The sequence below is a fragment of the Tyto alba genome, unplaced genomic scaffold, assembly GCF_018691265.1.
Source record: "Tyto alba isolate M040663 unplaced genomic scaffold, T.alba_DEE_v4.0 Super-Scaffold_18, whole genome shotgun sequence".
NCBI lineage: Eukaryota > Metazoa > Chordata > Aves > Strigiformes > Tytonidae > Tyto > Tyto alba.
Genome location: NW_024881280.1, coordinates 9,780,432 through 9,793,362, shown reverse-complemented (window position 1 = coordinate 9,793,362; position 12,931 = coordinate 9,780,432). Strand labels below are relative to the sequence as shown.

The window sequence follows — 12,931 nt, the reverse complement described above, 5'->3', positions numbered from 1 at the left end:
TTCACAGGGAAGACATGCTGCACTTAAGTTTTCAAAAATTCTTAGAAAAGGATTGCAGGAACTGCCTTTCCATCCTGGGATCCACTTGGAGCATTCAGATGTACAGCTGGGTCAGCAGAGACGCCGCTTCCCACGGAGTGGGGCCAGGTTGGCCAGTGAGCACGCAAACAGGTCCTGATCGCACCCCGGCTGCACAGCAGGGTAGGATGGAGGCTGCGTCCAGCTGGCTCAGTGAGATGGCTGGATGAGTGTTGGTGTTCCAAGTGTCTGCTGAAATTGGGTATAAGCTGCACACGTGCACAACGATAAGTGTTGCTGGTGACCTGGAGTTGGGAGCGCCCAGCACCACGCTCACACCTGCGATACCATCTGTGTCTTCACTGCAGAGGGGTGCAACAGTGCTCAGCATCCTGGGAAGGAACGGGCTTATAAGTCCTCATCAGAGCTTTTTGACTTCACTAAATGGCATTCCAGGAATAAAATCCAGGGCTCGATGCCTGTCTCCTAGCTGCTTACCCTATTCGTTCCACCGTATCTTTTGAGCAGGCATAATTCATTTGTTTTCCAAGGCCCTTCCTGACTTTGCTGTGTGTCATCCTGCCCCCAGAGTGCACTCGCTGAAACTCTTTTGGGGTTCAGGGCCACCTGGCCTGCTCAAAGGGGCAGGGAAGGCGGCAACTAGCAGAAACACCTTTTCCAGCAGAAGAGCGGGAGTAGTCCAGCAGAGTATCTGCTCTCTGTGTATAGGCAGAGGCAGGAGCTAGATAAGGGTAACTGTAGGTCTGTTGAAGAGCTGTTCCAGTACTGCTACAGCCCAAAGGAGGGGAGGGGTGCTCTGTTGCTTAATGGGGCACAGCAGGGTACCAAGCAATCCTGTTCCTGCCCTCAGAGACAACCTTCAGTACTACTCTCCTAGGCATGCTACAAAGGTTTCTAGCTTTTTTTATTTCTCATCAGATACTACTCTTTTGCACTTAAAGCTTTTGGCCAGAGCAACCTATTTATTGAGGGATTTCATACTACCATCATAATGGTCCATCAGCTCCCCTCCACCTCACCCTGGGGCCTGTGCGAGGAAAGCTCTTAGGCTGTAACTGAGCAGGAGTAGCTGCAGTTAAACAAGTTGGCGTGCAAAACTGTTCAGTTACAAAATGTTTTTTCCCAGAGAAGGAGAGTGGGAGCTGCAGCACGAGCACAGCACTGTTAACAGGGATGAGGCACTCAAGGTTGTGGCAGAAGCGTTTCTAGAGCTCATAGAGGACTTGGTGTCGCAGCCAATTCATCATCCCTTTGCATCCCTGCTAGGGGCCTGAGCTCATCTGGCACACTTCGTGAGTGTCTCTGGGTGGGCTTCCTCCAAAAGAAGCATCGTGAGTGCCCTGTACTGCAAGTTCATTCCCTTCACAGGCCACTGCAAACCTGAGCATATCCTGCTGAGTTTTGTTTGTTTCCAATGCACTCCTCTTCCCTTTCATTTTTCAAGTGACTTTAGATAAGAAGGAATTACTCAAATACAGGTGGGCCCTGATAAAAATCTTCTCAGTCCTGCAGGGCTCCACACTCTCCTGACCCTCAGGCCTAAGCAATATGCTGTTCTAGGAAGCTGTTTCTTCTCAGCAGCTCTTACTGCTCACCACACTCCAGGATTCTGTGTGGTGACCTCCTCTCCTTTCTTTGTATTTCTCTTACCCTTTAATCTACATAGAAGACAACAGAGCAGGAAAACTCTCCGGGGTGGTGTAATAACTTTACAGTGTGAATATATTTTGTATGAAACTGCTGTTGCAAAGGTACTCTAGATGAAAGATGAATCCCAGCAAATACTCAGAATGGTCTCTTCCCTGTCTGAGTATACACTCAAAACCCCCAAATCTTTCTTGTATCCCATTAACAGCCAACTCCTGTTTCCCCATAGGCAGATTGAGCTGTGAATTCCTTACAGCTATGGCTCCTGCGATGCATCTGGCTTTAGTGTTCCTCTGCAGAGCCGCCTTTCTCACACAAGGCAGAGCAGATGCTGCTCACAGCATAATCTGTGCTGTCTCTTCTTTCTACAGACCTTGTTTGTAAAACCAGGGGTCCCCTGTTCTCCTCAGAGGGTCAGTCTTGCAGGCTCTTCCTGTTCCCTCCACTACCTTTGGATAACCATAAGATCTTATTCCTGGCTTGATTTCTTTTCAATGTGAGAAAATAGTCTGCAATTTGTCTTGATTAGTTATGTTAATTTCAGACATTCTCTGTTGCATGCATAGTGATTAATGCATGCGGCACAACTTTCAAAAGCATTTGCATTGACTTAGTTAATAATGCCTACTGCAACTAAGCATCTGTTCAGGGAATAGAAATGCAGCTAACCCCATCCCACTGCAAACTCCTAATGTTACATCTGATAATTAAACTCAGTGTTGAGTTGGAACTTACTTTATATTGATATTCTTGCTAGTTAAAGTGTGGTTCAAACACTTGCAGGTAGCAAACCACAAGGATCACGAACTCCCTTAAATCAAAATTAATTCCAAAATTGAAACTTTTTCAGTGCTCTTACCTCCAGTAACACCCGTTCTGCAAGAACAAGACCGTGCAACAATTATGCCCAGTTACCGTGGGAAACACAAACTAGGAATTGTGGCAGAAAGGCATCTTACATAACTGAAGATAGTTTTTCTTTGTTCCCTTTTGGGGAGAACTCATAAAACAAAAGGCACTCATTTGCTTTCTGTTACTTACAGGAACCAAACGCACACACATGTCCCTGTAAACCCATTCGCCCAACTAACACTTTTGCAGCAAATACTTCTAATTATGTCTGCAAGAGCACTATGAAAGGAGAGGGGAAAGGGGGCAAGAAGAGAAGCAATTTGGCTCCAGTGACAAACAGCAAGCAGCCTGCAGGCAGCGGCTAAAGCATATTAAATCAACTATTTCATTATGCAGCAATAGCTATGACCCTAAGGCACTTAAAAAGTAAGGAACTGCAGTACTCTTCCCCTCTGCTATGGTAGCAAAATACTGTATTTCATTGCCTCAGCTTCTCAGCAAGTATTGAACTAGTAGGCAACTTCAGAAAGGTCAAACCCGCGCTCCATCATAGGTTGCAGCAACCCTCACCCAGCAGGCACAATCTGGTCACTTTTGCTCACTGGAGCACGGCTCCGAGCGGACCACCAGGCTCTCCTGGCTGACTAAAGGGCCCTCCCACCAATGCCATTGCTTCAGCAGTTCCATATACCCTGCTCCTATCAGTCATCTCTCAACCCTGATTAAAAAGGCTCTTTCCACATAAAACACTTCAGGTCACGTAAGGTTCTTAGACATAACCAGTAGAAATTTCAACTTCTACAGTTTTAACTTTGTGTGTAAAGCAGGGAGGGTATTTGCTTTTGGGTCTTTTGCGGTGGGGGGGGGGGGGGGGGGGGGGTCAGTCATGTCTTTGTGTTGGCTTTGATTTATTGTTAAAATAATCAATTTGCTAGTCATAATTTCACATTGGCATTTTTACATTTTTGAGCTTAATAGGGACCTATTGTAACAGTACTAGAAAATTTGTTGTGAGGAAGTGAGAATTCAAACCCGAGCATATACATAGTCTCAAGATGTCCCCTTCCAGTAGCTGCTTTCAGAACAGTTATCATCTGGCAGTGGACAACTCAGCTTTGGCCCCCAAACCTTCAGTTGGCAGTGCCTGCTTGTATATACTACATATCCTGCGAGCTGTATCCAGCAGTCAATACCAACCCAAAGTACTTTCTAGACAGGGGTTCTGGGGAGAGGGGCTGGGGGATGAAAGACGCTCGATCGGAGTGTTTAAAGCACTTTATGAATCAGCTTCATGTGGAAGCCAAGGCACCAAGTTGATAAACCATTTTAGGTGGTGTCTGAAAATATAATCAAGATCACCAGCCTTTTTTTGTTCGACTTCTTTCCTAGCTGCAGTTCTATTAATATGATGGTAGCTGTGAAGCACTCTGATGCCTTCCTGACAAGTCATCACCTGTACATTGCCATACATACACTACTGCTTTTCTCCAGTGCTGCTGTAAAACTGCCTTTTAAACAGAACAATTTAGCTAGCTTTTCAAAATGTCAAAAATCAGAGTGTTTCAAAATCTCCAGGCATTCTCGACACTAAAATTTCTGTAATGCTGCAATTGAGACATTTCCTAGATGATGATTTTTTACATATATATATGTATAAAACTTGTATCTGTATTGCTTTATTTTTTCCTGGAGTTATAGCCAATAAAAATTAAGTTAAAAAGCTGAATGCACTTTAATTTTGGCTTCAGATAACTGACTAGCTGCCACGCTAGTTTAGCTTTGTCTTTGTCACATTATAGTACTGATTTTGAAAGTCCTCGTAGTAAGTTTTTATTTATTTTGGCATTGCCACGATTTCATTGTTGATGTGCCTGTACTGCTAACGAAAACATTTTATGATGTACTTTCTGCTGGGACTCACGGAATATACATATCAACATTGCTTTACCAAGAAGGAATGCTCAACTAAAGCAGGGGGTGGGAGTGGGACACAGATGATGAAAACCAGACAGTTCTATTGCTTGTCCAAATCACTCTCTGTTCTTGAACTACTGGCAGGCAAAAACGTATCTGTTTGTGCCAAATTATATTACAGCTATCAGCAATAAATCAAATGCAAGGACAATGCCACAATATGTAGAGTTGCAGTGTCTGACATCTGTTGATAATGAAACCTGAAAACGAGAGGCTGCAAAATAGAGTGCAATAGTAGTACTTAAACCTCATTGGGCTGGTTATGCTGGATGCAAAAAAGATGAAGAGCAGCACAGTCTGTATGACCAGCTGGGAAGCCAGAGTCCTGCAGGGTTAAAGCTCAGGCTACCCAAAACAACAGAGGCATTTGTAAGCGTCTCGGCACAGCCACAGCAGACAGACACCCAGCATAAATGCAGGGCAGATCTAACATAATGATGGTGTTTATTTCAACAAATAAAGTCTTGTTGACATCGAAAGCTAGTGAGGGTTGTCATGTTTTCCAGAACACAACCAAAGAGCCAGTTCCCAAGTGACACCAACAGGAATGCACAGGATACCGTGGCCAACTTCAGCGAGTGCAACTTCACGCGTGAGGAACTGGGCAGGGGGATGAACGAGCAGGAAACCAACGGGGGGGCAGGCAAGTGAAAGACAAAGCAGTTTTTCTTGTGCAAGTAGCTACATGTTAGAGCCTGCTGCTGCCCTGGCAATAGCTACGTGTCACAGCCACGCTGTTCCGCCATCTGCTGCCCTAGCCCCAAGTCTCAGGTGCAGTGTGCACCTGGTATGCATTGAAGCCAAGCTTGGCCTAAAGGTTTCGGGTTGGGAGTTTAACTGAATGTGCACACATCTCTGTGAAGCTCCCATAGATCTGCTTCACAGAAGGAGAGGAAAACTCACATCACCTAGTTGAAGGTGAATCTTTATGCTGAAGTGGCATAGGTACCCACGATGGAAATAAATCCATCAGAAAAATGTCTGATGTGATTGCTCTATTTTCCTCTACATATCTAGGCTTGTTTGGTGGTACTTTGGGCAAGGAATTAGTTTTCCAGTGGGGCACATCTTTGCACATCAATTAATTCACATGATTCTTATTTTACTCAATGTTTTTCATAGTATTTCCTAATCAGATGAGGTGCAGAGGCTGCTTGATCTGCCAATAATCAATCTGATATCATTTTTCTGGCACGAGATTTACATCAAAGAGTCAGCTTCATTCTGTAACTCAGAACATGCTTTTACCGTGCCATTATCTTACCGAGACTGTGTGCTGATTATAACTACTGAAATATTAACATTATAACTACTGAAATATTAACATTACAGTGAACTTCAATTGATCCAAAGGACACATCATCAACTTGACCAACTGCCATTCCATGGTAAGCAATTAATTTGTCTTCAGTAAACCACACATAGCGATCTTTCAGAAATTTCCTGGAAAACAGTCCCCTCCTATCCCTGCCCTTGTAAATAAACATGACTTTTTCACACAGGAGTTGCATTAGAGTGTCAGACGTGTCTCATACTGCCATTATGAAACAGTCAGTTTGGGTTTTTGTGGAGCTCCATCGAGGTTGCCGTTAACTGCTGGCAGGTTTTGCAAAGACTCACTCTGGTTAGATGCTACCAATACCTCTGCACGCGAAGCATCTCGCAAGAGTTTAGAAACAAAACCCTCACAGGTTTCTACTGCTAAGATTAACCCTTGTCTTCAGGCTGACAGTCCCACCCCAAGCACAAGATGCTCGCATGTCACTTGCTTTAGTGATTTTTTTTTTTTTTTTCCAGGATTTCTATTTCCTTCATTTAAGTTTCCTATAAAGCTTTCTATCCACAGACATCATTTTGGACACTTTTTCCAATTGAATCCTAATGTGTTAATACCAAATAGCACTGGGCTCTGCTAAAATATGTGTCTGTCCCCTTCCAATAGCTAATCCATTTAACAACCATATTCTATACTCTCTGTACTCCCAGCACTCAATACTACCCAAAAAAATAAAAGCTCTTCTGTATAGAAAACAGCAATGAACTCAAACCTTACAGACATTTTTTTCATTTTGGAAAACAAAGAACCCAAATAACCCTTTCAACATTGCCCAGAAAGAGCAACACCAAGCCTGCTGCAGTTGAAGCACCATGTAAGATTTTGCTTTGTGAGCAACAGCGTAAAAGATTTAGCTCCAGGATATTCAATCAAAAATGGACTCTGCATATTGACAGGTCACTAAGTTACTAAGACTGCATATATACTAAAAACATTTAGACAATATTTTCTCTTTAACTGAGTAGTAATTCTGGCTGTGACAAGGGGGGTAAAAAAAAAAAAATCAGACAAGTTGAAACAGATGCCAAAGATTTTATACAAGGAATGTCATGGCTGCTTTCTCTTTGTGCATTAACATGGTAGTAAAGCTACATGCATAAACAGCACACAGGGCACAGCCTACAAACCAAGAACACGTTGCTCACCCATTAAAAAAATAAAAATACTTTGAAGCACAGAATTATGCTGGATGTGCAGAATGTCTTTTAGGAGAGGATTTTTACCTGCTTGTGCCCTCCCTTGGGCAACTCTCAGTTTATGGCAGACTTGGCTTACAAAAAACTTTAGACAGTCCCCAGTAAACTCAGCCAGTACCAAATATGTCCTGGAATGTCTTCCAAGTCTACTCCCATTCGTAGGCTGGACGTAGGTGCAAAGGGGCAATCACTTTGTATGTTCTTTCAAAGACAAAGTGAGAACTGCTCGTTACAAGGAAAAAGTCAGTACGCCTGTTCAGAAGATAAGAGTCTTTTATAGCAGTTAATTTAATAATACAGTCCTAAAACAGGGTGTTGGGCACTCATCTACACAAGAGCACATTTAATAAGCTGGGGAAAAAATACCACAGTTCCAGGACATTGCATCAAACTCCAGCCACTCCAAGAGGAGACAGCTCTCATGTGGTGGAAGAATTCTTGTCTATGTAAGCCAAGAAGGGAGAATTTTAGGCAGTTTAATCCACAATGGTCTCTTACTTCTTATAACTGGAACCACAAATCCACAGTACAAGACAGTATTAGTTAGGTTAAGTGGTGCTTTTGATCATAAAATCAGTGAATTCATTGCAGTCCTTTAATAAAAGGATGAAGTCCAGTGAGTCCCAGTTGCTAGGAGCAAAGAAGAAAGGTTCCCATTTTCCAGGTGGATTTGTAAATTCATATTATTCGAAAGAAGATAAGTCAAATCTGTGCAGTTTCTGTGCAACCACATCTGAGAACACAGAAGCTCCAGAGACTCCAGGATCACTTAAAAAGTGGGGGAAAAGTCATCACAACCCAAACAACTCAAACTTCGTATTTCAGAATTGCTTACATAACTTGTTCTCTTGTTCTGCTCTGGACAAAACTTTTAACTGCAACAAGCTGGCAGAGAGACTTGAAGAAAACCTGAGTACATGAGAACACTGTCAGCAAGAGCAAGACCCTGCTGCCTTTTGATCTGGTATTGGAGTTGAAATGGCAAAATCGGAATGCTTTGCCTTGTGCCATATGATTTGCTTTACCTTTTCAAAGCTCTACTGGTCTCTACCAGGGGGTCTATTTCAACTTGATACCTCTTGCACTGCAAGACCACTGCTCATATCACAGTTCAAACAAACTTGCTAATGAATCTGGGTTTAATCTTCCGTGGCCAGAAGCATGGCACCTCCAAATGTAGGGTTGGTTGAATTACCAGCTGTAACTCATACATCAACACTGGAGATTTCCTGGCAGCACAGAGTCCAAACTTTCCTCACAGGACATCATGATCAGCAAGACGTTCCAAAAGAAGAATCAGAAGGCCATAAGTCTGATCCAATATAGTAAGGAACACCACCATCCATCATTTGAACTAGGAATATTCAAAGCTTCATTAGCCAACCGTATTCTTAATATACTAAATTATACATACATAGATAGATAGATATATTTGTTTGTTTCTTTGTTTTAATTGGAATAAAATACACTGGATTTTGGTTTGTTCATTTACAAGGGAGCTCCCTCCCTTCCCCAGTTAATTTGAAATTAAAACCTAGAGGCTGAACATAAACTCATTCCCAGCGTTCCAAGATGGATATAACACAAGAGGAGGCCAGAAACTGGAAACATGCACTCTGGCTGCAACAGGTTGAGGTGAAAGGGAGACCAGATATTTTCATTTGTACCCCTGAGAACATAAGGAATTGCAAAGATCTGGAGAAGAGCCTGGGGTTAAAGGTCTCCAGGCTTTTTATTGCAGTTAAAGCAAACTCGGACTGGGTGATCCCATCCACGAGAGGGAACCGCTCTGCGGTCGTGTGAGCATTCATCACAGAATCCCTGGCCACAGGCCCGACAGTGGTGTTTGGAGAGTTTGATACTGAATTCCTTCCGGCAGTTGTGGCAGTGCAGGATTTCATGGTCTGGTACCCAGTATGCAGGTCGGGCAGCATCTTTTACCAGACCTACGGAGGAAGTGAGGTGCAGGGGACGAGAAAGAGGGAGAAGAAAATAATTTGTGAACATGAGCATGTTAAGAATGTACTCCAGTGGAAGTACTCACACGCTGCAAGTCAAACCACTGCCATTAAGGGGAAGACCACTTACTGACAGAATACTTCAGTGCAACAGATAGCCATTTAGGTCATAGTGCCATTCTCCCACATTCTGCCTCTCTTCAAATGGGTAGATTGTTTCTCCTTAAATGGCGGCATCTTCCCTTGCTCAGACTCTTACAGAGGTTGAAACACTTGCTTTTCCCTACCTTCAGTTTCAGCTGTGGCCAAAAAACCACAGTCACCAAACCAAACTTTCAGAAACTCATATACTATCTGAACTGAGAAAGGGATTTATTCTGCCTTTCATTGGGTTGGACAAAACAAACACCCACAATGGTGATGACAGGACATGCTGTAAGCAAAGCAGTGGAACAATGATCTGCACAGTGAGGGGGAAGTCAGGTCCAACAACAGAAGATTCAAATGTGAAGTGTTTGCTGACATACCTGAACGGCTACCCAGCACATGAAAGAGCAGCAAATGTTCACTGTACTAAGATCACCATTAGAGACTGCATTACTGATTACTACTTTCCCACCATTACCAACCTGGACAGCTTCAGATTCTGAGCCATCCCTTGCAGAAGTACCAAGTGCCAGAAGTATCCATGAACACACTTAAAAGGCACTCAGCACCTCTGGAAGAAAACCAAACCTGATAAAATGCTTCCTAACTGGCCAGTCTTTAGGGAACTCCAGCTGGCAGGTCACTGCAGTGATGCATCAGAGCAGCATAAATTACTCACAGCTTGATGCACACAGATTTGCACAACAGGGAGAAAAGGCAAAGTATGAACTGGAAAAACAGTGTGCTGAAAACCAAGAGGAAACATCAAGCAGGAGAGGTGCAGGGGCTGTAGAACTCTCAACCAACAGTGGTGTGATAGTGGAGGTGCCAGCCTGCCACGCAAACTCTTGAAGTTTAATCAGAAGTTTTGCTCTGTGGAAACAAAAATGCATCTACACAAAAAAATTAATCAGAAGAGAACAGAGCTCACCTAAGGGAATGTCCATGGCTGTCACCACTGCTCCAAGAGTGTTCTGCACAGCTTCCCCCACCTTCCTGGCAATAAGTGTCCCCCCTTCCTCATCTGAAGGCAGCTCAGCCACATCTGCATGACACAAGAGTAAAGGGCTCAACATCTAAGTCCAGCACAATTTCTGCCAAGTTTCAGTTAATTTACAGTAGCAAAAACCAGCAGCAAATCCAAAAAGGCAGCTTGGAGCCTCTCCTCAGCCTTTATCTCCCACATCCCCAATCTTAGATTGCAGAGATTTCATTTTGATTTCAACAATAATAGTCAGCTGAAACAGCAGCATCCCTGCTCTCATGCTAGCTCCACACCATCAGCAAAATGATGCTGGAAAAACAAAGCAAAGATCCAATTAGAAAATAATTTCATCAACGAGTCAGGTATCTGGTGGGTCGTTGCAGAGGTCACCTTCCTGCCAAAAGACATCGAGCTCTTGACCTTCCTGACTAAAAACTCTGTGCCAAAGCCCAGTTTGAACCATACTGTCTACACCCACTGGGAATGGTTGTAATCCAGAAGCCAGAAACAAAGACTTCAGACTAACTATTGCCCAGGGATAATTCTGTCACAATCAACTCAAAATTACCTAACTGGATGCCCCTGTTTTCATAGCAGTTGTCACACACGCGCACTGGTGCTGGTCCCCAGCCTCGCTCAGGCACTGGACGGGTCTTAGAAGAGCAGCCATCACAGAAGCCCTCTCCACAGGCCCGGCAGTGATGTTTAGTGTCATTGTCTTTAAAAGGCGTGTTGCACTTATTACAACTCTAATCAGAACAACATAGAAAGAAAAACTGTTAGTTTCATCTTCCTTAATAGAGAAATAGAGAGCAGAATCCCTGGACGGCAAAACTTAGACTGAAATTGTGAAAAATATAGTTACACCCAAGACTTGGGTGCTATCAGCCCCATCACTTTACCCTGGAGAAGTGATTCAGACAGGTGGATATACAGTGGTTAAGCCAATAGATTGCTGTGATCCCTTCATTCACAATCACAAATAATTACTGCCACATCATGCAGGGTTGAATGGTGAGTATTTGATCTTTGGCCGGGGTAAGACTTCAGAAGGCAATTTTCATTGAAGAAGTATCTGTTTCCTGCAAGACACTGGAAATCCTTCCCTAGTTGAATTGTTTGGGCCAGCTTTTTGCATGTGGTATGAACCAGGGTCTAAATTCTGCACCTATAAACATAGTACTATTAACTGCAGTAGCCAGATTTAAGATGTTGATTCTTTGCTTTGAAGAGCAAGTTCATGCAAGCCAGGGTTTTCTGTGATACTGCTGGGAGAGGAGCTCACAAAAAGCAGGGAGAAACAGTCTCTTTAGCAGGGCAGGGCAGAGTCTCTGTTCATACTTTCTCTGGCTAAGTCAAAAGTGGGAAGAGCTGAAAGCACTTCAGTTCTCAAAACTGTAGGAGAAGGGCTTGCTGCAATAAAACAAGAAGCATCTGGAATCTGCAAAATACTATGTTACTTAAAGAGTGAGGAAAAGGGGTTTTAGCTATGCAAAGCTTTTCTCTACAGCAGCTGCTATTTACCAGAATCTGAGAGTTGGGTCTCCAGTACGCTGGGGCAATCTGGTCTGTCAACCAGGAGGTCACAGCTTTTGTGGGTCCTAGGCTAAGTTCAGATACTGATTGTGCCATGAAATTCATCCCATCCAACAAACGCTGGGCTGCATTGTTGTTGTCTTTCAGAAATCCGTCAGTCTGGAATAAAACAGATATTCATTTGAGCATAAAAACAGGGACACCTCATTTTTTTAGGTGCAGGTGGCTCTGTGACCCACTGCTCCTGTTAAACTGGAGGACAAACAGGAGAAAAAAATTCACCAGCCCTGCTTTGAAACACGGGTAGGTTTTAACGGTGTGTCATTTACGTGAAGTGTTAATTAACTGGCAACTTAGCCATTTCAAGATAGCCAAAAGATGACTGAAGGCCCTGGCAAAGGTTCTTTTAAACAGCAGAGACCGGGAGCAGCTGTAACAAAAGCCAATCCATTAAGAACCAATATGTGCCTGGCTGCACACTTACACGAAGACTATCCAGGAACCAGACTTACCCCTGGCCAGACATGCTCAATTTCTGTCCTCACTACAGTGTTCACAGGATCTTGGTTGCCAAACCAGTACTGTCGGCTGCGGTACACCACCCCACAGTTGGGGCATTCAATCACATATCTGCAGAAGAGGAAGACAGGTTACCTCAGCGAGATGCTGGAATTCCAGTGCAGCAGGCAGCCTAGAAGCAACAGACAGCAGAGATCTTAGCTGCAGTACTCACCCTGACCAGGCATACTTGGCAAGGCCCAGCCAAGGGGAGTCAGTGGAAGCAGAGGTTTTTGGCACCACGCTGACCTCCATCCCTCGTTCGTAACAGGCCTACAACACAAAAGCTCAATATAAATTGCATTCTTGGGAATCCCAGACTCTGGGTCTTGCAGCTGTTTAGCCACATAAAGCATGTAATTGGCATACAGTGGTCTCCACAGCAAAGGAGAGCACTCATCAGAACGGATTTAAAAACAAAACCAAGCCAAACCCACTATCAATAATGACATCGGGGAAACATTTCTACAACAACAAAAACCATGATGGTAGGTGAACATTTTCCTGTCTCCTGCACACAACCTTCACAAAAATTGGCTAATACCAAGCAATGGGCATAAGCAAATAAGAAGAGTAATGACGTCAAATATGTGGAAGGTCAACATCACCCAGGCTGAGAGCAGCTGGGTTCACAATTCAGCCAGCAAATGACACAGCATGCAGAGGTAATGACCTCTCCAAGCAACAGTACAAGTTCAATGAG

General features: G+C 43.7%; 1 protein-coding gene across 4 annotated transcripts in view; it reads right to left on the bottom strand.

The window, feature by feature from the left end:
• Positions 1-6,860: 6,860 nt before the first annotated feature.
• The window catches only part of ZFYVE1 (zinc finger FYVE-type containing 1), a 28,010-nt gene continuing 21,939 nt past the window's right edge, over positions 6,861-12,931 (bottom strand). For all 4 annotated transcript variants that reach the window (XM_032984671.2, XM_032984672.2, XM_042791269.1 and 1 more), the window contains exons 7-12: positions 12,404-12,501; positions 12,183-12,300; positions 11,659-11,829; positions 10,703-10,883; positions 10,081-10,194; positions 6,861-8,990 (exon numbers count right to left, since the gene is read on the bottom strand). In XM_032984671.2, coding sequence (XP_032840562.1) covers positions 8,758-8,990; positions 10,081-10,194; positions 10,703-10,883; positions 11,659-11,829; positions 12,183-12,300; positions 12,404-12,501 — 915 coding nt within the window. In that variant the 3' untranslated portion in view covers positions 6,861-8,757. The remainder of the gene's footprint in view (positions 8,991-10,080; positions 10,195-10,702; positions 10,884-11,658; positions 11,830-12,182; positions 12,301-12,403; positions 12,502-12,931) is intronic.